Genomic DNA, 25616 nt, shown 5'->3' on the forward strand with positions numbered 1-25616 from the left:
CATAAGAATACAGAGTCCTGGCAACATTCCATTAAATACAAAATAATCCAGAAATTGGGATCAAACAGAGTGCTCTCTCCCCTTCCCTCCCACTCTCTCTAAAAATCAATGGAAAAATTTAAGGGAGGTGGAAGTAAACTGAAGACAGATTAGGAGACCCAACCACACCAATTCAATGGGTATGTCAGGACCAGGTCCTTAAGATCACTCTTCTCATTTGGTTGTTACCTTGCCCTTGGCTGATCAGGATGCTCAGGTGACCCTGGCCAGTTTGGCTCAGTCGATGGACTGTCAGCCATCAAAGTGAGAGGTCCTGGGTTTAATTCTCATCAAGCACAATGTTCTTCAGTTGCAGGCTTTATCCCCAGCCCTAGTCGGGAGCAAGCAAGAAGCTACCAATCATGTATCTCTCTCACCTCAATGTTTCTCTCTCTTTGTCTCTTCCCTCCCTTCCACTCTCTCTAAAAATCAATGGAAAAATATCCTCAGGTGAGGATTAACAACAACAAAAAAGATGCTCAGGTGAACACCAACTTGCACAGCCTCTCCACTTCTTTTCCTGGTCCTGAAATGGGAAATTCTTTGGTCTATTTTACTCTCAAATATTTTTGGGTTTCCAACAAATTTTAAGGAGTCAGTTGAAGCCATGTGATTTCAACTTGAAAAAATTTCCCAATAAATATAGAAGCTATTCTTACAACAGCTTCACAGGAAGAGGTCAGAACTAGGCATGGGAAAGACGGAACCTCCTGCAGGCTGCAGCTCTCACTTGGGGGTTGCCCTCTCCTCTCTCCCTGTACCCAGGTTAATCCCGGTTACTGCTGGCTTAGATCTCGATAATTTGTAATTTGTAACCCTAAGCACAAATCAGATCCAATTTATACAAGCACATCATACAGTTGGGCTCCAAAAAGGACTGGACATCTGTAATACTTAACATTCAAACCTTGGCAGAAAGTCAACATTTCACAGAGCACTTTAAATGTTTTGGTTTGAGAGCTAATGCAGCATTTCCACCAGTCAACATGAGCAGCCCCAGGCAGAAAGCAAAGTATATTTCCCTCAACATCAGATGTCACACTCAGTCGCTGACCCAATCTTGTCTCCAGAGACCCTAAGGAACTTGAAAAATTGGTAAGTAAGAAAAGTCCAACTATTGTTGAGTATATTTAAAGACCATTTGTGATTTCAATGTAAAATGGATTTTTGTATTTTTAATATCCCCCAAATTCTTAATAGATGGGATGACACGTGACAGATTTAACGTAAGATTAGACTTTTCCAAGTTAAAAGACTAACTTAACTTCCACTGTAAATGTTCTTTTTAATTTCAAGAAGCAGGCTTTTCTTCAATGGCTCATGCATTAGGCTGTAGAAATTCCTACTTTAAAAAAATTGTAAACTCAATGCTTGTAAAATATAAGACAATGCTGTGTGTGGGGATAGTGAGTTAAATCAGTTTGGGATGTGATAGAGCACCATTACAGCTGGGGCATGACGTAACCCTCAGGGCTAAGGGAGTCCAATGAAAAACTAAAATGCTAGAGAGGAAAAAAAAAAAAAGAAAGAAAGAAAGAAAACCAGAATGTTTGGTTTAAGAGCACAAAAGGCTACAATCTCACTAAAAACTGAAACCAAAGGTGAAATGCTTCATGCAAGGAAGCATTTAAAGTCTTCTCTGAACCGCTAAATGCCCGGGCCACTGCTGTGGATCTAATGGTGAGTCACTGCTTTTCAAGGAAAAGAAACAGGAATTAAATATGCCTCATAGTTGCTGTTTTAGCTTCTGTTACTATCTTAGGTTTTGATTTCCACATTCTTGACTCTTAACTTTTGATTTCTTCCTCTGTGATTTCACAAACATTTAGAAATCAAATATGGATAGCTTTTTAGCTTTAATTTGTGAAGGGCAAGGACAAAGATCATAGTTTGTAGAACTTGTTCTATGTACGTTTTTCTAGAAACTGAATAAATTCCATAAAATCTAGACTAATAGCTTATTTAAAAACTTAACTTGTGACTAGTATCCACTTCAGTTTATTTTTCAGACAAAAAAAAAAAAATTAAACAACCCCATTTGCAGAGAAATTATAAGAACACTACCATGGAAGCAAGACTTCTAGAGGATAATTAACCAACTGCAAGCACTCACTCTCTGCCATCAAAATTATTTCTTAAACAATTAAATTTAGTATTTTTTAAAAGCTGTGATTTTTTAACAAATGACTTTCAGTGGAGAAACTGCAACCTCCTAAGTAGTCTAACTCATTTTATACCTACAATGCTTCTTGCCAGCATTCCCCACTTAAAGAAAGCATTCACAGGAGAAAATCTCTCTCTAAACACTAGCACAGACATTCAAATATATACACAGATCTCCCGCTTTCTGTAATTAAAATGAATTGACTAGCATTTTCAACTTCTATCTCCCCATCAGTACCATCAATTCTGGGGAAAGACCCTTTATCACATTCTTCAACACATTTCACTGGCTGCGAGAGATTACCATATGTCATTATGACAGTCTGAGAAGAACTCCAGAGTAAAGTTTGTTTTGGAAAGATCTAGGCATACTTTTCCCAATATGCTCTTTGGTAGAAATATATTTTAACCATTGATGTGTAATTTTACTTATAACTATTAAATGTATTAGCATTAACCCTACAAAACTGCCATATTTTTTTAATAAAAAAGTCAAATTATCAGCAATTTCATTTGACTCAACACAATAAAAACGAGTCAGTTTCAAAAGGCAGCCCCAGAAGTCAAGGGGTCAGAACACCAGTAATGATGATTTACATAATTTTACATGATCATGAGATGCGGACTTCTAATTGTTCCCATAGGCATAGTCCCCTGCTTTTAAAGCCTTTGCTCAAATACTCATATCAAAATTGGGGGTTTCCAGCAGCCAAATTCATTAGGAAAGACCTTCTATCACTGGCTCTACTTTACAAATTAAGAAATGCGGGTCCAGAGAGGTTTAGTGACTTGAATAAGACAACACAGCTAATAGGGACAAGGATGGTATTTGGGGGAAAGTCATCTGAAAGGCTCCTAATGTAATGCCCATGTTTCCTCTGACCTAAGGAGATGAATATGCCCAATAAAAACTGATTTATATATAAACACAAGATGCAAGAGTATCAAGACTGCTCTATCCCTTAGCTAGCTGTTTTCACAACAATGGCAATAATCATAATGTATAAGAAACTCAGTGTTTCTGGGACTCAGACTTTTAGAAGCAATCGTGTGGAAAAGCAGGTACTTGACAGATAAACAGCTGAACTGTGACAGGGAGCTACTTTTTTGTTATTGTTTTTTAGCTCTTTTGCCTGCTTGATCTTCTCCTGTCTCATCATCTATAAAACATCATGATAAAGCTATTACCCACAAAGAGCTACAAAAATATCAATTGAGCTATACGAGTACCAAGAACATGACAGATATTTAATTAAAAATGAATTCCTTCACCATTCTCATTAAAACTTATTATAATAGTTAGAAGTAGTACCAGCAATGGTAAAATCCCCCCCACACACACACAAAAAAAAAGTTTGTGTTAGAATCTGGCACTCATGGAGCCAAAAAGAAATCACAAAATAAGGGGAAATGAATACTTCTAATGTACTCTCCTATCACTCCAATAGGAAACCGGGCATCATGAGTACATAAGTGGTATCTATCAGCACAGGCCCTGAGTGCCTAACATAAGTTGCCAACACAGGAAACTGGCAGGCCAGACAGTGGGCCTGGCCATGAAGGGGGCTACAGGCCTGGGTCCAGCTCGTGAGCCCCATACATGGTGGTTCCCTGCAGAAAGAGGTCCAGAACGACACTCAGGTGATTTGCTTCATTCACATGTTTGGTGAATAGATAGAAAATCAAACAACCTTACAAAACAAAACAAAACAAAACTAAACTAAACTAAACAAAAACAAAACAAAAAAAAAAACACCTCAAGAAAAAATTAAATGAAAGGTATCTGAGTTGGAAGTTTCACATTAAAAAAAAAAAAAGTAATTTCTCTTCATAAAAGTCTTAAGTCCCATTTTGGTATATACAGAAAAATAAGCAAATTAACTCCCCCAAAAACTCTTATTGGAAAATAAAATATATTTTCATCAGGAATTTTCTAACTTTTGGTCTCAAAATCCCTTTTCTACTACTGAGGAGCCCAAAGAGCCTTTGTTGTGTAAGTTATATGAGCAATACTTATTATATTAGAAATTACAATTGTAAAATTTATAAATATGTATTTTGAATTCACTTAAATGATAGCATCAAATTTTAACACAAATAGCACATTTTTATGAAAAATCACCATATTTTGAAAAAAAGTTTTAATTACAAAAGTGGCTTTATTATACACTTTTGCATATCTCTTTAACATCTGACCTTAGATTCTCATATCTACTTCTACATTCAATCCATTTTAAAATATAGCTTTAGTTACAGTGTAATGAAGAAAATCAAATCTCACACAGATATATAATAGGAAAAGAAAACAGTGTTTTATTTAACAGCCTTTTCGGTTTTCTTCTTTGTTACCACACCAAAACTCAACAGTGGTAGTTTGTTAAAGATTGGTTTCCATATGGAATCTAAACCCATCAATGAATGTTTGTCTTACATTAAAAACCCTTAGTCTAACTCTGTCTTTGAATGACTCATTCACCCATGCTTGATTTTATAACATCATATAATCAATTATTGGTCACTTAGAGGTGCACATTCATTATAGGAAGAATTTTGCATTATATAGTATCAAAAATTGCATTAATATTGGCACTGATCTCAATCTAAGTGTTAAAAAGTACTGCCATTTGTTTTCCCTGGAGCGAAGGCTAGGTTTATTCATTCTTGAGAAGATGTCTTCCAAATAGCCAAGCTGAATTAGTATTATTTGCATGTCATTTTTTTAAGTAAAAATAGGGCTCAAAAAAAAAAAAAAAAAAAAAAGCATCTAATTTAGCTAAACACGCACTTGATGCTGTGCCTCTAGTCAACCATCACATGTGGCAGTGGTGCTCATGAACAATTCCTATTTTGACACCAAAAAAAATTTATTTACTTATTTGTTTATTTGCATTTTCTTTATTTTTTTTAATATATTTTTTTGATTTTGTACAGAGAGGAAGGGAGAGAGATTAGAGAGTTAGAAACATCAATGAGAGAGTCATCAATCAGCTTCCTCTTGCACACCCCCTATGGAGAATATGCCTGCAACCAAGGTACATGCCCTTGACTGGAATCGAACCCGGGACCTTTCAGTCCCCAAGCCGATGCTCTATCCATTGAGCCAAACCGATTTCAGCTATTTGTATTTTCTTTTTTAATTGAATTTGTTGGGGTGACATCCTATCTAATAAAAGATAATATGCAAACTGACCATCACTCCAAGACACAAGATGGCTACCCCCATTTGGTCAAAGATGGCTACCCCCATGTAGACACAAGATGGCTGGCAGAGGAGGGCAGTTGGGGGAGTCCAGGCCAACAAGGGAGGGCAATTGGTGGGGACCAGGCCAACAGGGGAGGGCATTTAGAAGGGGGGAAGGCAGGTCTGCAGGGGAGGTCAGTTAGGGATGACCAGGCCAGCAGGGGAGGGCAGTTAGGGGCAATCAGGCTGGCCAGGGAGCAGTTAGGCGTCAATCAGACTGGCATGGGAGTGGTTAGGGGTGATCAGGCTGGCAGGCAGAAGCAATTAGGGGCAATCAAGCAGAGCAGGTAGTGGTTGGGAGCCAGTAGTTCTGGATTGTGAGAGGAATGTCCAACTGCCTGGGATCAGGCCAAACAGGCGGTCAGACATCTCTCAAAGGGTCCCAGATTAGAGAGGGTGCAGGCTGGGCTGAGGAACACCTCCCACCCCTGTGTACAAATTTCATGCATCAGGCCTCTAGTTGGTTAATAAAATTATACAGGTTTCAGGTGTACATGTTACAAAATATTTAAAAGACACATATCTAAGGGGTAAGATTTAATAAAATTAACAACATATTTTGCATCATTGAGGACATTCTAAAGTGAACTTGCCTTTTGTTTGTTTGTTTGTTTATGAAGACTGTGTGACAAGATGTGCAATGACTAAAGAAATGGCCTAGGTTTATGCTGAAGTACCAGCAGATTCATCTTACAGACCATAGCTTCTTGTAGCATTAGTACAAATGTCAGCAAAGTGAGTAAAATAGGCAAATAACTTGTGAGTACTCTTAGATAATGGACGACCTTGAGAGGGTGTTAAGAACCCTCATGGTTCCATGGATTGTATTGCGAGAGCCATCATTATAAACTTTGAGACAATTTTTTTTTCTTTTGATGAAAAAGCAGTAATTTGAATAAATAATAATTTGACTAAGTTAAAATTAGTAACTCTTGTTTCTCAAAATACACCTTTAAAAATGAAGATAGCCGAAACCGGTTTGGCTCAGTGGATAGAGCATCAGCCTGCGGACTGAAGGGTCCCAGGTTCGATTCCAGTCAGGGGTATGTACCTTGGTTGCAGACACATCCCCAGTAGGGGTGTGCAAGAGGCAGCTGATCGATGTTTCTAACTCTCTATCTCTGTCTCTTCCTCTCTGTAAAAAAATCAATAAAATATATATTTTAAAAAAAATAAATGAAGATAGCCCTGGCTGGTGTTGCTCAGTGGTTATTGTGTTGGTCCACACACCAAAGAGTCACAGGTTAAGGGCATGTATGTGGGTTGCAGGTTCTATTTCCAGCCCATTGGGGTGTGTGCGGGAAGGCAACTAATCCATGTGTCTCTCTCACATGCGGGAGGAAACCAATTGATGTGCCTCACGTCAATCATTTTCTCTCTTTCTCTCTCCACCTTCCCCCACCCCCTGCCCCGCTTCTCTCCCTCTTCCTCTCTCCCTTCTACTCTCTTTAAAAATCATGGAAAAAATATCCTTGGGTGTGGATTAACAATAACAACAAAAAAGGAAAAAGACAAGTTATAGTCTGAGAGATTTTATTCACAACACATACAGGCAACAAGGCAGATATCAACAATTCTTAAAGAATCTCTGTAAATCAATATACTACAAACAACCTGTCAGAAAAATGAGCAAAATAACCAACTATCATATGAAGAGATCTCCATATAGTCGGTGATCACAGAAATGTAAATCAAGACCACATTATAATAACATTTCCAAGTAACAATTGAAAAAAATCTTAGAATAGGAAATACCAAAGAAGATTTGCGTCCACAGGATTGTAACACATTGACAAGAGTATAAATTGGTGCAATCATTTTGGAAAATAATGTGGCATTATTTCCTTTAGTTTAACATTCATATACCCTATGACTCAGCATCTTAACCCCTAGGTTTCTCCACAAGAAACTCAGATGTTCATGGATAGACAATAAGAAATATACACCTCTGCAAGGTTTACAAGGGCATGCTTGTAACCTGGAAGTATCCCAAACATAGGAACCTGAATGTGTGACACAGTCAGACAATGGAATGTTACAGTCACTAAACAAAGAAATTAGAGGAACACTCAACAAATGGAAGATATGTAGTATGGTATACTCAACCACTAAAAGATTATATACAGTTTTAAAATTCACAATTCATGCACACACATATACATACAATACACTTGGATGTTAGAATAGTATAAAATGAGAGCAAGAGAATGAAGAAAATGCAATTCAGGGTACATGGTGACCAGAGCAATGGCATGTAGCTTATTATTGTCAAAGCCTTGGTTTTTATTTTGGTTATAGAATTAATATGATTAAAAATAATAAAAACTGTAAAAGTCAACCTTGAATGAATTTTGTATGATAAAAATGTCTCATGTCAGATTAAGGTTAATCCAATTTTATGCACCAAAGATTTAAAAAGGTATCTAAACATTTTAACATATAGCACAAAGAGAAATTGTAAAGCTGTAGGTTTCCTGACCAGACTCAGCATCTGACATTAAGTAAATCAAACCCTTAACTTGACCAAAGTTGTACAGAGAGGTTCATTCGCCAGTTCAATAAATAGCTACTGAACCTCTATCATATGCAGGCATAAAAATGGGGAGGGGTGGAATTGGAAGAAATAAGTTTAAAAATAAATACTCTTTTAAATAATGAATGAAGCTATGTATGAAGAAAATAAAATGTGGTGAGAGGTTGGAAAGGGCTGGGTAGGGGGTTGGCTGTCAGATGTTGTGAACAGGGAAGGCCTCCCTGGGAAGGTGACATTTCAACAGAAACCAACATGAGGCAGCCACCCTTCATGCTAGAGACAGACACCACAGACATCCAGGGCTCCAAGTCCCTCTCCTCCCATGAGTATGTTTTAGATCTTCATAGGTTTGGCTTCAACACCACCATGGTGACAGTGTGACAGCGAGTTCATGTGGGTATTCCTGCTATTCCTGTGCAGTGCTGGTGAAAGCTCAGCTAGCTGGCCATGTGCAGAGCCTTGTCAGCAGCCCTCACCAGCAGCCTTCTGTGATGTATTGGAACAGAGAAAGTACCTGCACTAATGGCAGACAGGGAAAAACTCAAGGGGATAGCGAGGCAGGCAAACTTTTGCTCTTATTTTCATTTTTTGTTTCACTGGAACAAAATGGCTAAGCATAGCAATGCACAATTACAACGAATAGTGGGCTACTTGCCAAGGACACAAATATCTGCTACTTGGCCTGCTCCACATCCAGTACCCATACACACAAACACACCTTACTTGTTCCTCAATTTAATCACATCAATAATATTCAAGAGATTTTAAAAGGCTGGACAGTTCCATATTATAGATGAGAGTCACCCAGCTGAGGAGGGGACTCCGCTGTCCCCCTGGATGAAGAGCTGGGGAGCAGGATCAGTGACACTCCATGTCACTGATATTCTGTCAGCCTCCCCTGCCCCCACTTCAGAGAGGTTGGAACCAAAGGAAGAGCTTACAGGTCAGTCATGGAGGGCTGGGAGGAGCTGGGTTCCAATTATAGGAACCACTACTCAGAAACTTGCACAAGCCAGGAAGCACCCTTCATCTTCCCTTATATGTAAAATAAGGAAATGGCAGGTCATTCCTCAGAACTTTAACTCACTCCTTCTGTGAACCTTTGGCTGTGTTAGGTAAAAACACAACGCTCCTCTCTCCAGCAGACGAGACAGCCAATAAGTACAAGTCTTTTCAACCAGAAACAAAATTCTCTCATAATCAAGGCTCAAAGGCACTAACTAACCTGCACTCAAGTTCTATACATATAGTTGTGACTGAATGGACAATGTATTCAAACTCTTTAGACTTCAGTTTCCCTAACTATAAAATGGGTATAAGACTACACAAGGATTTAAAAGTGCATGGCTATGTAGTTCATTCATTTTCACTGCTAAATAAAATTTCACAAAACAATGGGTTTTTGGTTTTTTTTATACCCATTTTCCTGTCAATAGTAATTTGAGTTATTTCCACATTTTTGCTACTACAGTGTTTCTATGAGCATCTTTGTATGTGAGTATTGATATGTATGTAAGAGTTTTCTAAGGCATATACGTAGATCAAAATGCTCAGCTATAGGATGAGTGAATGTTCACCTCTTCCAAATATTTCCAATTCTTTTTACAAAGTAATAAACTTTAGAAACATAATGCCAAGCAGGGAATAAAGACTACTCCTGGCAGCCTACATACAAGAGTTGACAATGGACTTTATATGCATATGAATTAAAATCATTTGTTTTAAAAGGAAGACGGACAAATGGAAGGAGAGTGGGGAAGTGCTCTAGCTCTCAAATCAGTGCTGAGTTCTTTTTTTTTAATTGAGAGAGAGAGAGAGAACCCACAACCTGAGCATGAGCCCTGGCTGGGAATTGAACCCACGACCTTTTGGTGTACAGGATGATGCTCCAAGCAACTGAGCCACACCGACCAAAGCGGTACTGCATTTTTGTTGTTGTTGTGCTTCAGCTTATGTTACATAAATTATTTTCAAAGTATCAAATTTTCCATTAGAAAGAGGATTTTAGCCAAAACAGGTTTGGCTCGGTGGATAGAGCTTCGGCCTGTGGACTGAAGGGCCCCAGGTTCGATTCCGATTAGGGGCATGTACCTTGGTTGCAGGTGCATTCCCAGTAAGGGGTTTGCAGGGGGCGGCTGATGGATGATTCTCTCTCATTGATGTTTCTAACTCTCTATCCTTCTCTCTTCCTCTCTGTAAAAAGTCAATAAAATATTTTTTTTAATATATTTTATTGATTTTGTACAGAGAGGAAGGGAGAGAGATAGAGAGTTAGAAACATCGATGAGAGAGAGTCATCGATCAGCTGTCTCTTGCACACCCCCTACTGGAGATGTGCCCGCAACCAAGGTACATGCCCTTGACCGGAATCGAACCCAGGACCTTTCAGTCCCCAGGCCGACGCTCTATCCATTGAGCCAAACCGGTTTCGGCAAAAGTCAATAAAATATTTTTTTTCTAAAGAGGATTTTAGATAGCAATTAGCATTGCCTGTGCCCAGCACAAGGCCAAGTTCCCATGGATAGCAGTTCATGAAATGTAAAGAAAGGAAGAGGACACAGGGCAGCTCAAGGTGAGACACTACTAACCTGGCTGAGGGGGGGCCCTTCCCTGTGGAGGTGAAGCAACCTGGCTCTTCCAATCCCGACTGTGAGTGACCCAAACTCACAAATGGGGGTGCAAGGTGGGGAGGGAGGAGATGAGGCTGTTGGAAGCCAGAAGCCCGAGCCTCTAAGCTGCAAGAAGGCTGCCTGATAACAGGTATCAAGGGAATACTTGACAGATGAAAGGAGTTTTATACACGATGGTTTGAACAATGTTCTACACATACAGACGTTATTTAGAAAAATAGAAAAAAAAGAGTAATGGCCAAAAATAGAATAGGAAATACCTACTTAAGGACATCAGAGGTGACTAAGAAAAGAAGGGCAGCACAGAAGTCTGAGTGAAAGCTATGCATTTGGAACCCTCCCTCAAAACTAATACATATACACATCACACACATATACTAGTATGTACACATATGTATGCATAATACTGAAACATATCAGCAAAGAAATACATGTCTACACAAGTACATATACTTTCTTTTACTGAACCATTTTGAAAATAAGTTGCAGACCATGTTGACTCTCCTCTCTCTCTCTCTCTCTCTCTCTCTCTCTCTCTCTCTCAACAAAAAAAGAAAAGAAAAAAATAAAGGTGACTGTAATTCTGTCATCTTCCTGTGCTTCCCAGCTGGCATTCTGTAAAGAACGTCCTCCCCTCCGCTTCTTCACCCTCCTGTTTTTAAACGCATGTTTTTAGTATCACTATCAACTTTGTGAATTTGATTTGTTTTTCAAAGCATTTCCGTCTACTACTGTAACTCTTGTGGATATCCAAATTGTCAGGTTAGAAGTGCCAAAAGTCCTTTTTTTATATTGCCCCATTGGTTTGCAGCACTTCCTTGCTCACAAAGTATCTCACCTCACCTTATATTTCCCTCAGCCTGACTTCAGATTAGTTATTTCTCCATGGAAACCCTGGTTCCTTTTAGTGGGAAGTGATACTTAGAAACAGAATGAGCAAAATGAGACTGGGGATCACTTCTCCACCTACAGAGGGTTCTTACTTTTATTCTTTTAAGGATGGAAATGGTTTGAGAAATTTATAGATGCTGACATGCCATGACTTGTAGACTACAGGTTTCTAATGTTTTATTAAGGACTATGCAGGTTACACCTGAAAGACAAATAGCCACTGGACAGAGAGAGACACTGAAAATACAAAAAAAGAAAAGTAATAATGAAAGGAAAAAGATGAGAAGAAAGCTGGTGTAGGCTATATTTAAAAAAAAAAAAAAAAAAAGGATGGAGTGAAACAAAACTGGTCCTGGTCAGAGGCAGCGGTGAGCACAGCACTGCAGTGCCTGAGCCAGCGGACAGGAGTGCTGGTTACTCTCAGACACTGACAGACAGATATTGCACCTGAAGCAATAATGAAATGGCATCTAACAGCTCCCTTGTAAGAGTTATTACAAGGTGCTGCCTGACTGACATTGAAATCCTTTGAAAAAGCGAAACACAGCTGAACAACGTGGGCATTAGGAGTGCCAGCCCCCAGTCATAAGTAGTAGCTAAATGACTCCTGGCTCCCTAACAGCTATAGCTGGTCCCTTACTCTGCAGGTCAGCCAACTACAGATCAAAAACTGTGTTTCAATCAATCCGTGGCTGGAAAACCACGTTGTGAATGTGAAATTACTCTTGTACATGGTGGCTGATTGAATCCAGGCATGTGATACCTACAGATACAAAGGGTCGACTGTATTTATTGAAAAGAATCTGCAAGTGACCATGTCAAATGGAATTATCTAAGAAGAAAAAAAAAAGAAAAAGAAAAAGAAATGTACATTCAACCCAACCTGTGGGCTCCGGATTCATAAAAAGCACAGCTCCTTCATTTCACATGCAATCCGAGCACCACTTTTAGGCTGCACAGAAGCACATCTTTTGAATTTAAGTCCTACTCATTTTAAAACGAATACACTTGCTTTGTTGTCACATACTGTATCTAACAAAATAAAAATTCATTTAAAGAACTGCACAATTTATAAGTTATTGTATAATCACTATACTTTATTAAAATAAAAGGTTACTGAGTCCTCCAACAGGTAGAAAATACAAAATAATTTAGGTTTAAAGTGTGTGGGAATCACTTATCTGCTATATTCCCATTCTCACCTCAAGTCCTACATACTTATATTACTTTCCTTTGGCTACATAAGCCTGAATCTACAAACATACAGGTGGTTGATATTTAGCTAAGTAGTTAAAGCTGTTGGTTTCTCAGAAATGAAAATCTTTCCCACCCCCACAGCAAATGGACATGCATTAATGCTCTGAGCCCCAAGATCTGGAGAGCTGAGTACTGCATGCTCAAATGGGAAATGCAAACACCATCCCAGCGAGGCAAAAAGAGGTCAGAGACTCATTTCCTTGCTTGGCCCCAGGGAATAGAACCACGTATTCCAAACAAGTGCTGAGAAAGAACGGGCTGGAAAAAGTCAGCAATTCAAGGGCTCAATCTAATTCCAGACCAAGGAATCAGTTCCCAAAGCTCTGAAGTTGAAATTTTCATAGATCTACACCCCTCTCACCAAAGGCACAGGCTTGTATGGAATTGATGAATATGAGCATAAAGTCCTCTGGACTTCACACGTACTCCCGACAGCTGAGAGGACCCAGAACAGAGGGACCATAAGAAGCACAGCCCCCTCACCTCCCTCATGTGAGTCAGACACCCCAAGGAGGTTTAAAGGCGGGAAGAGGCTCGGGCTCTGCAGCCCTGAATCACAGTGCAAAAGAACATAAGCTTCAAATCAATGTGGACAACTAGGGGACTGTGAACAAAATAATGTAGGTTTAAAGTATGTAGAAATCACTTCTCTGCTATATTGCCACTCCCACCTCAAAGTCCTAGATATTTATATTATTTACTAGAGGCCTTCTGCACATAGAGATTCAGGCAATGGGCCTTTCTTCCCTTGGCTTCCAGCACAGGTTTTCCTCCGGTACCCAGGCCCCAGGTCTTCACTCCAGCAGGAGTCTTCATCTTCAATGCAGCTGGAGTGCTACTTCTGTAGATAACTTCGCACCCCCACCCGCTACCCTGGCACTCCCTCTCATAGCAGGCGTCCTGCACCACCTGGCTACTCCATGCCTGGAGCAACTGGGCGGCTGCCATCTTTGTCCTTCTAATTTGCATATTCCGTCCTAATTGGCTGGTGGGCATAGCGGAGTGATTGTCAATATGCATGTTTCTTTTTTATTAGTGTAGACTAGAGGCCTAGCCCACTATATCAAATGAGACCCAGACCCACCGTGCTGGCAGGACCCAGACTGACCCCCACCATGCTGGGTGGGACATGGGACCCAGGGTCAGGTCCCCACCCATCTGCACGTGTGCCTCCTTGCACACACAGCCTCCTGGTGACCAATCTTTTGTTGTGATGCCATCACACCATCATGGCCAATGGGTTTTTATAATAGAGTTATTATTGGCCCCAGGGAAGTCTGGTAGACTGAGAGTCCCAGAAACATCTGATCATTCTGCTGCTATCTGAGCCACTCACTCAACCCCCAGTGTTACTCTGAGTATACACTGACAGGCACCAGGGATGTGATTCTTACAGGAGCAGAGCCCTGTGACATAGCAAGCACTACCCCCTCATTTTAGAGAAGTAAAACTGAAGCACAGACACAGTAACCATCCTGGTATCACAGGTAGTAAGAAACTGAGCCACAGTCTATCCAAGGTTCACTGCAAGCAACATTATCGTGCACTGTCTGCCCATTACTCCAATCAGCAGTCAAGAAAGCTTACTTCACATTGCAAAGCCCAAGCATATGAATTACTCACTGTTGATAAGTTACTCAATATCCAGTTAAGTTTTAGCACCAACAAAAGAGCTGACTAAGTTCTCTTCCTATATCAAAATGATATCAAATCCACCTACCATTAAGTTCCAATAGATCTCAACTTGCGAACATTTCGAATTGTCTGGAAAGTTCTTTGATTCAGATCATAGGGTTCTGCTGCCACCTAATGGGCAAAGCCGGGGTGCAGCTAACCAATGCACAGGACAGTTTGCTCACAAAGAACTGAACAAAAAAATGTCAACAATGCCAAGGTTGTGAAACCCTGGGCTATACCAAAAATTGTACACAAAACAATCCTAACACTCCAGATGGTACGGAGGCTGGTGATGGGGGGCCATTTTCATGGCCCTAAAAATTTGGTACCTGCGCCACACCTTGCCCTCTTCCGGCAGCTCCCATGATGCACCTGTACAATCACAAGAAATGAGACGGATCCAAGTTCTTAAATGTGCTGGTCTTATGCCTTGCTTCGAATTCTACTAAAAGTGTTTTAGGGAAGGGGTTGGAATTAAAAGTTAAGACTCAGTTTGGGCATTATCAGCTTTTAGCCATTAACCATTATTCGGCCCATTATCACCCATAATCAAAAAAATGGCTCTAATTGTAGAAACAACTCAGGCTTTTGACCTTTGTGAGTTTTAGAGTCTGAATAGGAGGGCCCAGGAAGGATCTGGCAGTCAAAATAGAGTCAATCTTATGCTTTGGTAAAGAGGAATCTCCTAGGTGCTGCAATTCAGTTTAACAAACACATGGAGACACTTCTAATATAAGAACTAGCACAGTTTCTCAAAGTATTTGACAATATCATTCATCCAATTTTAAGTTAAATTCAAGCATGTTTGTCACCGACCTAGACTCTAACTGAAGGGGAAATTAATGGGCCATGGTGGCTAGGAGTCAGGAAAATCAAGTCAGATCTGATTGAGAATTAATTCACGAAAGTGAGCAGCAGCAGCAAACAGAGACAGCCCCACTCCAGGGCCCAGTGAACCAGTGTACATGCACCCAAATCCCTGCAGCAGCTCTGGGTCCCAGCTGCAGGCTCCACCCCTACAGGTTAATGTCATTTGTTCTCAACTCCGCTATGAACAGTCGACTCCATGCCTTTACTTGAACATCAGTGCAGGACATAGAAAGCTGAGTCAAAATCAAGTCAGAATCACATTTCTACTTTCAGAAAATGGCAAATAAAAGGGAGGTTCTCCACGATGTGGCACCTGGAGACTAACTGGAGAGAGGGAAGGAATCCACACCTGTAGCCACTGAGAACCCTGATCAAAAGCAGGTCATACACATTCACAAACTCCCACACACTCAGAAACTCCTGCACACACTTGCATCTTCTCTTTAAAAAAATAGGGTCTAAGTGACTCCTAAAGGCAAGACTGCAGAAGACTGCTGAAGGGCCTGTGTACAAGCTCAGACTCATCAACAAGCACAAAATATGCTGCCCACACAACCCCTCTGGCCTAGATCTGAACAGACCTGAGTTTGAAGCTTTTCTAGTCATGTTTTAACTGCCCAATTTGCTTTGGGTAAGTTACTTGGCATTCTAAGCATCAGTGTGCTCATTTGCATGATAGAGGAAATAAAAACTCACTGGCAAGACTCTACTATATTACCCCAAAGTTTGGGCAGTCCATGTCCCCCTGCTATGCCATCACCTCAAGTGTCTTGGTGAATGTACCTAGTGGTTCTCTCTGCCCAAAACTTTCCCCTTTTTCCCACTTTGCCTGACTAAATGGAGGGAGCACACTGTCCGCACTCATTGTCACGTGCTCTCACCATTTCTGAAGCTGGCTGGTGCTATTGCTGTGCCCCTTCTGCTTCTGTGCTGCCACCTCCCATGACAGCCCCTGCTGCAGCCAGAGTGCCACTTTATTCAGCCTCCTCCTAGACTGTGACCTTCCTGAGAGGTCGCTTGGCCAATGGATTTCCACAGTGCCTGGCAAACATGTTCTGATAAGCAAATGAACAGAAGGTCTTGGCCACGGAAGAAAATTGTGAACATGCAAAAGCCAAAGGTTACAATGCATCTTAAGAACACAAGAGTTCAACAAGGGGAAATCAATACCATCAAGTGCTACAGAGAGGTCAGGAAAAATAACTGGGGAATGAAGGATAAATTATAAGTGACGTCCCTGGAAGCCTATGGAAACTGTGAGTGTCAAACATTCAATATTCAGGGAAATGAAGGAATAATAGGTTTATTCTTTCAAGTGAAGGAAAGAGTGAGTTTCCCCGGCTGAGCAAGAGGTAGTGGAGACCAGAAGCCATGAGGAGAGCAGAAGGAGCCAGACAGCCACTGTGAGAAGTTAGTAAGGAGCAAGTGGAAACAGCTTTATAAGAAGCCAGAGGAATGGTCAGTTACAGAGAAAAATATAGTGACTTCCATGAAATAAACTGGCATGCTTGTAATGACTTCCTCTTAACAGAAGTCATGGACCTAGAGGCAAAGAACATTATTTATCAACCCACAAGGACACTGGGGAGAGAGGCAAGACCAAGAATCAAGACATAAGAAATTCTAAAATATCCAATGACCTTGGAATAAGAAAGGCCAGGAACATGATGACATGCTTAGAATTAAAACAATTGAATAGTGTAAAAGATTTTTAAAGATAAAATGTAAGATATTTATCACATGATGTCACTCATATGTAGGATATAATGATCAACATAATTTGATGAACAATAATAGATCCAGAGACAAATGGTAGGGGAGGAGGGGTTAGAGAGCAGCCAAAGGACTTGTAAGCATTCATATTACCATAACCAATGGACACAGACACTGGAGTGGTGGGGGCTTACCCACCGCTTTAGACAATTATATATATATATATATATATATATATATATATATATATATATATATATGACATTTAATAACAAGATATTAAATATGTCAGACTGACAATGCAGTTCATACAGAAATCCCTTCATTCTAATCATTCTAACTGTTCTGGAAACCATCATATACTGGCACCAAAAAGGGAAGTAAAGAGAGTACAATTAGAACAAGGGAGATAAAACCAGCAGTGATAAGAAAATGGCTTTAGTTCATTCAGCAATATACACAATGATTACACACACCTCTACTATTTTCTAGCATTATAAGAGTCATCTGGAGACAAATACAAAAAGATCGGGGCCATCAGTTAAAGCTTTTGATGCTTGGACTTGGAATGGCAAGAGGTAGGAGAAGACACCAGACTGTCACTTCTTAAGAATGGAACAAAAGATGGGAAGATAGATGCTCATCAGAGGTGGGCACTGAGTAAAGGATGACTAAAAAGCAATTCATACTCCACATACATTTCTTTCTAATTATGAAATATTTCAAATATAAAAAATAAAAGTGCAGAAACTAATGTTTGTAAAACCAATGTACCAAAACACCCAGTGTTAACTGATGATAATAATATATTTAGCCATGATGGTTTCCAAATTTAAGAGATGAAATACCAGAAATATAGCAAAAGCCCAACCAAACTACACCAACCTTCTCCCCCTTCCTCCCCAGGACTAAGCGCTGCCATGAGGCTAGAACACCTCATCCTGACCAGACCATGCTCAGCACCACTGAGGAACGCATGTAATGTTGCTCCACAAGGAACATCATCCCTTTTTTTTCCTAAAAAGAACTTCATGACCTTTCAGGAATTTTATAGGAAATTAAATTTTCTTTATCAGTTATTCTCAAGTAGATGTCTATAAAATGCATAATTACATTTCCAGGAGACCATGCAAATGAGTTACTGATGATGAAATCTGAATGAACAGACTAAGGAAGATCCTAGATTTCAGGGCTGCCTACATTGTAACTGATTCCTATCTGGAGTCTTAACTACAGAAAAGAAAAACAAGGTTTTTTTTTGTGTTTTTTTTTTTTTTTTTTACTGAACTCACCAAATATTTATTAAATGTCCCCTGTGTACAGGGTCTGAAAAACACACACAAAACATGTGGTCGTTGGGCCAACATCACACCCAACTATAGACCTATGGGATCTGAGTGTTCATTTCCAGGAGATCCCCAAGTAAGGTGTGTGCACAGTGGGGTTTGAGAAGAACTGGTTAAGAAGGTGACAACCTCGACCAAACTTATCCTTTCCCTGCCAGACAATGTGCTTTCTGATGTTATGTCTGTTCACATCCCTCTCCTCAGACTGGCGGTCATCAACCAGTGACAGTGTGGGCCCCTCAGGACACTTGGCAACATTTGGAGACATCTTATTACAAATTTTATCTGGGACAAGCATGTCAAACTTGTGGCCAGCAGGCCATGTGCCTTCTGTTTAAATGAGGCATGTGGCCTGTGGGCCATGAGTTTGACATGTTTGATGTAAGAGATAAAACCCAGGGATGCTGCTAAACACCTTACAATGTGGAGGATAAGGCCAGTGATCCACAACAAATAACTACCTGGCCAAGATGTCAATAGTGTGAAGGTTTAAAAAAAAAATCCTGTCTATGATTTCCTGGCTAAAATGGTCAATTGTTAACTTTAGTAATTCACTGAGCTGATTTGAGCATCTGCTTCCATGAGGGAGAGGGGAGAGAAAATAAACTAATTATTAAAAATACTTTATGTCCAACAATCTCAAGAGTTTGTAAGTTTTCCACAGGAGTTCACACCAAATCAACAATCACTAATATTGACAGCCAAGACCAGTATAGAAAAACAACAAATGAACATGTTAAAATATTGCACGATTTTACAAGATGAATTTTAAAAGTATTTACACTGCTACCATACATACTTCTCCAATAAAAACACTCTGATGTTCATTTAACTTAATTCATTTTTCTTCTACAACATAGGATCATCTGTAAAGAAATACTTTGGCCACTTCAAGATGACAAGCATTCACTGAAAATTACTTCATTGAAAAGAAACTTCATACAAAAAAATTTTTTAAGGTAATTGAAAAAACTTTCTAGTATTATCACAAGGTTTAATAACTTTATCAAAATATCATCTTGCCCTTCTTCAGAGAAAGTAGAATTAAGGCACACAATCAGAGTGGTGGGAAATGGCCTTGATAGAAGAGAAAAACTGGTCACTGTAATTACTCAGAAGATGAGTTATAACCTCAGCATGTGTGGTTTTTTTCAATATATATTTATTGACTTCAGAAAGGAAGGGGGAGATAGAAACATCAATGATGAGAAAGAATCATTGATTGGCTGCCTCCTGTACACCCTACACTGGGATCAAACTGCAACTGGGCATGTGCCATGGCTGAGAATCGAACCATGACCTCCTGGTTCATAGGTCGATGCTCAACCACTGAGCCACGCCAGCCAGGCTTAGCATGTTTTTATTCAGATGAATATATTTCTGGGGTGAGCACTGTGAAGGTACAGTCAATTAGCATTTTTCTCTTTTATTAGTGTAGATGGGCTGGAGCAAGGAGTTTAGAAAAAGTAAGTCAAATGGGAGCATGGTTACCTGAGCCACAGGCAGCCCTGGGCAGCTGGCACAACTGCCATCAAAGGCTTGCCTGCACCTCGAGCTGGCCCTGGGTGGCTGGGTAGAAACTATCCGAGGCTTGCCTGCACCTCACGCCAGCCCTGGGGGGCTGGGGGACTGAGGGGACTGGACACCACCATCTTGTGGGTGCTGCCATCTTTACGGGTATGGCAGTCAATTAGCATATTCCCTCCTTATTGGCTGTGGGCACCACCATCTTTGAGAAAGGGAAATCAATATGTCCCTTCCTTATTGGCTGTGGGTGCCCCCATCTTTTGTAATGGTGTGAGGGTCAATTAGCATATTCCCTCTTTATTAGATAGGCTACTATATATTCATTTATTTCACAAGCATTTTAACTACTTAACATTTTCAATATAATGGTAGGAATACAATGGTAAAACATGACATGGCCTCTCTCCTCTAAAGAAGCTTACACAAAGAGAAGAACCAAAGAACAAAGGCCAAGAGCTGTGTTGTGACAGGAGAGAGGCACAGAACTCTGAGCACACAAATGGAGCCCCACACCCAGGCACCCTCCAAGGCTTGGGTGGAAAGCCTCCTGAAGAAACTGATACTTAAGCTGAGGCCTCAAGGATGAAGGGAAGTTACCCACCAAGAAGGTATCAAAGGAGTTCCCACACAAATGAAAGTTTGTGCAAAGGTCCAAAATGAGAGAATTCATGGAGGAGTGGGAAGGTTCCAGACAGCAGGGATTCACTGGAGGAGGAGAGGAGGCCATCAGACCAAGAAGGGAGCTCAGCATTAAAGAGCTAGAATTTCTTCCTGAGGACAGGATGTTGTTCTACATATGAGATGGGCAGTAAATATTTTCTTTGATACATTAAATAGTCTTTGAAGGCAGTTCTAATCCTCCCTGTGCCCTGAAGCAGTATGGCTGACATAAGCAAAAACATGCAGGCGTCCCTAACACAGAAGGTTCTGGATAATACCTACAACAGTGGTATCCAATAAAAATATGATGCAAGCCACATATGGAATTTTAACTTTTCTAGAAGCCATATTAATAAAAAGTAAAATTAAGATTATAATACTAATACATTGTAACAAAATATTTCTAAAATATTATTTCAAATGTGGTCAATATTAAAAATATTAAGATATTTTACTTTTTTTCTGTGCAAAGTCTGTAAAATTCAGCATGCATTCTGTACTTGCTGTACATCTCAATCTGGACTGACCACAGTTCCAGTGTTCTGCATGTGGCCAGTGGCAGATTGGAAATGTACTTTGGAAGCATTTCTTAGAAAGTGTAAGGTACTTGCTTATTATTGTATTCCAATATATTTTAAAAAATGCAAATTGCCGAAACCGGTTTGGCTCAGTGGATACAGCGTTGGCCTGTGGACTAAAAGGTACCTTCGTTGCGGGCACATCCCCAGTAGGGGGCTTGCAAGAGGCAGCTGATTGATGATTCTCTCTCATTGATGTTTTTAACTCTCTATCCCTCTCCCTTCCTCTCTGTAAAAAAAAATCAATAAAATATTTTTTTTAAATGCAAATCACTTTTTCAATGGGGGGGAGAGGGGGACAGAAAAAAGCTCACTTTTGAAAGGTGCCCAGAGCCCCATATCAGGTACACCAGCTACAGTGGGTGTGTATGCTTGGCAGACACTGTGCTGTGTCCACAATATGTGCAGGGCACACTGTCTAAAGAATAAGGTCTGTATCAACAGCTCTTATACCTAGTGAATTAACAAAGCTTTGAATTAAGTGAAGCAGAAACAGAATAGTTCTCTGCTTTCCATTTTATTACCTTTTGAGACTATATTTAAATGAGTATGTCCTAGAATTTTGGAGTTTTATAGGGAATCATTGTCATTTAGGGAAATGCTTAGGGTTCTCAGGCTGTCCTACTATACCAATTTTTCTTTCCTGCCACCTGTGTTTGCCTTTTCAAAAATAAAAAATAAAAAAGGGGGGGGAGGCAGGGAGGAAGAAGGGGAGGGTGTCTAATATATTAAAAACGAACAAACAAACAAACAAAAACAACTTGATTTCAAGAATGTGGTGGGTTTGATTAAATTCACTGCCTTTTGCTTTCTTATCTGGCAATTAACTTGGAAAGCCCTAAGTGCCCTGAATATTTCACTTCATTTTCCAGGCCTCTCCTTCGGAAATTACAAAATGTTGAATTCCACCACCTCTCGGCCTCCGGCAGAGTCCTGCTCCCAAAATCCCGTCATAACACAGCAAATCATCCCTGTGCTTTACCTGCTGGTCTTCATCGCAGGCGTGCTGCTCAATGGCGTGTCAGGCTGGGTCTTCTGCTACGTGCCCAACTCCAAGAGCTTCATCATCTATCTCAAGAACATTGTGGTTGCCGACTTCCTGATGAGCTTGACCTTCCCCTTCAAGATCCTCAGTGACTCGGGTCTGGGTCCCTGGCAGCTGGGCGTGTTCGTGTGCCGGGTGTCGGCCGTGCTCTTCTACGTCAACATGTATGCCGGCATTGTGTTCTTTGGGCTCATCAGCTTCGACAGATACTACAAAATCGTGAAGCCTCTCCTGACTTCTTTCACCCAGTCGGTGACTTACAGCAAGCTCCTGGCAGTGACGGTGTGGCTGCTGATGCTCCTGCTCGCTATCCCCAACATCATTCTGACCAACCAGAGTGCTAAGGATGGCACACAGGTAAAATGCATGAAGCTTAAAAATGAACTGGGACTCAAGTGGCACAAGGCATCAAGCTACATCTTTGTGGGCATCTTCTGGATTGTGTTCCTTCTGCTAATCATTTTCTACACTGCCATCACGAGGAAAATCTTCCAGTCCCACATGAAGTCCCGAAAGAACTCCATTTCCGTCAAGAGGAAATCCAGCCGCAATATATTCAGCATCATGCTAGTATTCTTTGTCTGCTTTGTGCCTTACCACATTGCCAGAATCTCCTACACACAGAGCCAAACAGAAGCCTCTTTCAGCTGTCAGTCCAAAGAAATCTTGTACTATGTGAAAGAATTCACTCTGATACTGTCAGCAGCAAATGTGTGCTTAGACCCTATTATTTATTTCTTTCTATGCCAGCCATTTAGAGAAATCTTATGTAAGAAATTGCACATCCCACTAAAAGCTCAGCATGACCCAGAAACTTCCCAAACCAGGAGGAGAAATATGATGCATGAAAGCACAGATACGCTGTGATTTCCCGCCTTTCAAATGAGGTCCCTGTGTGCATGTTTGTAACTTTCAGTTACACAATGAGAGGAGCAAATGGGGGAATGGCCATGATAATAAGCATCATCACTAAGCATTACTCTCCATTTTAATACAATGATTAAAATACAAGTTTCCATGCTTTTGTGCGACATCAAAGAAAAAAAGAATATACTATACATTTTTCAATCATATCAAAATAGAACCCTAATCTGGTCAGTTAATACAGAATTTTAAGCAGCAAATAAGAAAATAAGCAGCAATCAAGACAATTATCAGGGGTGTGCTTCCTCTTCAAGTACAATAATTAAGTTAGTAAGTTAGGGGCAGTTTTTCAGCAGGAACATCAAGACCAACTTAAAGGCAGGCAATAGCTAGAGGCCTGTTGCAGTGAGGGAGCCAAGTTGTCTGATTTGAAGGAGAAAAAGGAGACACCCACTGATCTATCTCATGGCATTTCAAAGGAAAGTATATGTAAATTGTGTACTTTGCAATAAAAAACATAATTTTTTTCTGTTAGTATTTTGAGGATGATATAAATACCTTTTTAATAATGTCCTCAGTAGAGATGGGTTAAGCCACTTCATGAGCCTGGAGTTCTAGTATTAGAGTACTTTTAAAAGTGGGCTTGAGTCCTGGCTGGTTTGGCTCAGTGGACAGAGTGTTGGCTTGAGGACTAAAGGGTCTCAGATTCAATTCTGGTGAAGGGCACATGCCCAGGTTATGGGCTCCATCCCCAGTAGGGGCTGAGCAGGAGGCAGCCAGTCAATGATTCTCTTTCATCATTGATGTTTCTGTCTTTCTCCCTCTCCCTCTTCCTTCCTCTATGAAACCAATATATATAATATTATATTGTATTAAAAATAAAAAAGTGGGCTCAACCAAGGGAAGCTAGATATGGGCAGGTGCTGCCACTACTTCTCCTGTTCATGGCAGGGACAAAAAACAGGGTGCCTTGAAGAAAGATTCTCTCTCTCTCTCTCTCTCTCTCTCTCTCTCTCTCTCTCTCTCAGACTGGCCACATACATTCTTCCTTGGGGAGAGGGAGCAGTTTTCTTAGAAAGCAACTGGACTTGATAAAAAAAAAAAAAAAAAACTAAAACGAATAATAATGACTGACAAGTTATACATAAAACAAAAATTTACTCATCCCATTTTCTGAAAAACAATGAATATGTGCAGATATGGACTACGATTGCTGGCTTATGACTTATGAAAACAATCTTTCTTTGCTATTAACCAGCTGCAAGACATTCAGCACATCTTTCTAATGTTCTTTTCAAACATTTTTTGTAAGTCATGTTTATATATATTACATTCTTTACTGTATATGTACTAATAAAGAAAAACTATTTTAAATAGTCTCATTTTTTTAAAAATAATCAAGACATGAAAAAAATATTAACAGATATCCTCATAGTCAAGACATGGGGTAGTTTGTTTAAAGTGCTCAATTATGCATGTTAATAAAGTATTGCATATGCTCCATCAGATTTTAGGCAAAACTCAGAAAGCACACCTTAAATTGAAGAAGAGATGTGAAGGATTTTATATCCTGTGCCCACTTTTTATCCTAGTAAAAGCTCCCTGCTCCCAACTCTGGGTCAAAAAAACACAATTGCCAATCTACTATAAGCATGCTAGCTAAAACTAAGCTGGCTTTACTAGTTTGGCTAAATATATTTGCAAAAGAAATTGACTGAGTTTGTTTTTCATCCTTCACATGGGTCAGGACCAATTACTAAAGGCCAGTGTTTGAAATGCCCCATTGGGCATGGGCAAAAATGAAAGTCACAAAAAGAAGATGGGTAACACAAGGAGAATGCCTTTGTACCACCGTGCCAAAATAGATCATTGGTGTAAAAGGCAAGATTTCCCAAAAACAACATGCAATGCAGATAAGGATTCTGTGAAGCATGGGTAGGGAACAGTTACTACATCTTAGAACTTTCAGGTCTAGGGCTACAACAGAAGGAAGCTGTAGAGCACTAGCAACAATGGTTCACTCCGACTCTGCAGCAGTCACCAGCACCAGTGCAGGCAGGCGGCAGGGAATGCACACTCCAGGCCCTTCTGTAGAGAAGGCTATCGTGCAGGTAATTAAGTGTCAGGCCGCCTGTGCAGTGTTTACACCCAGGTACTGTGGTGGCAGGAAGGCAATGTAAGTTTGGTTGTAAGAAAATGGAAAATAGGGAATACCGAATATGATGGCGAGCCTGGCCAGTCAGTGGTTGAAGGTCGACCCATACCCAGAGAGGTTGTCAGATGCCTGGGTTGAGGACTCGATCCCCACTGGGTTGTATGCAGGAGGCAACCAATCTCTGTGTCACCCTCATTTAAGTTTCTATCTCTATTTTCCCTCTCTTTTCCTCTCTCTCTAAAAGAAAAATCAAAAAAAAACATAATTAAGAAAAAGAAAAAGAGATGATAATGTGCTAAGAGCTTGAGCCTCACCAAAAGGCCAGCAGGCACTTAGTTTCAGCCAATTGGGTCATGTGTTTTCAAGCCATATAATTTGAATTCCAAGACAGCAGTGAAAAGAAAACATGTGTGTGGATAGAATGATA

The 25616-nt window shown here is 40.3% G+C and overlaps 2 protein-coding genes across 13 annotated transcripts in view; one reads left to right on the plus strand and one right to left on the minus strand.

Moving 5' to 3' along the window:
- Nucleotides 1-25616, minus strand: part of MED12L (mediator complex subunit 12L) — a 355232-nt gene that overhangs the window by 195273 nt on the left and 134343 nt on the right. The window lies entirely within an intron of this gene.
- P2RY14 (purinergic receptor P2Y14) lies at nucleotides 1011-25221 on the plus strand. 3 transcript variants are annotated; one of them, XM_084875990.1, is made up of 3 exons: nucleotides 1011-1134; nucleotides 19221-19319; nucleotides 21998-25221. In XM_084875990.1, exon 3 carries the CDS (start codon nucleotides 22021-22023, stop codon nucleotides 23035-23037), a length of 1017 nt encoding a protein of 338 aa, XP_084732116.1. In that variant the 5' UTR covers nucleotides 1011-1134; nucleotides 19221-19319; nucleotides 21998-22020; the 3' UTR covers nucleotides 23038-25221. The 3 variants fall into 3 exon arrangements, with proteins under 3 accessions (XP_084732116.1, XP_084732118.1, XP_084732117.1); XM_084875992.1 differs by lacking the exon at nucleotides 1011-1134 and adding an exon at nucleotides 1464-1719; XM_084875991.1 differs by lacking the exon at nucleotides 1011-1134 and adding an exon at nucleotides 18141-18264.

This window comes from Pipistrellus hanaki (assembly GCF_964339955.1).
Source record: "Pipistrellus hanaki genome assembly, chromosome: 2".
In the NCBI taxonomy this organism is placed as follows: Eukaryota; Metazoa; Chordata; class Mammalia; order Chiroptera; family Vespertilionidae; genus Pipistrellus; species Pipistrellus hanaki.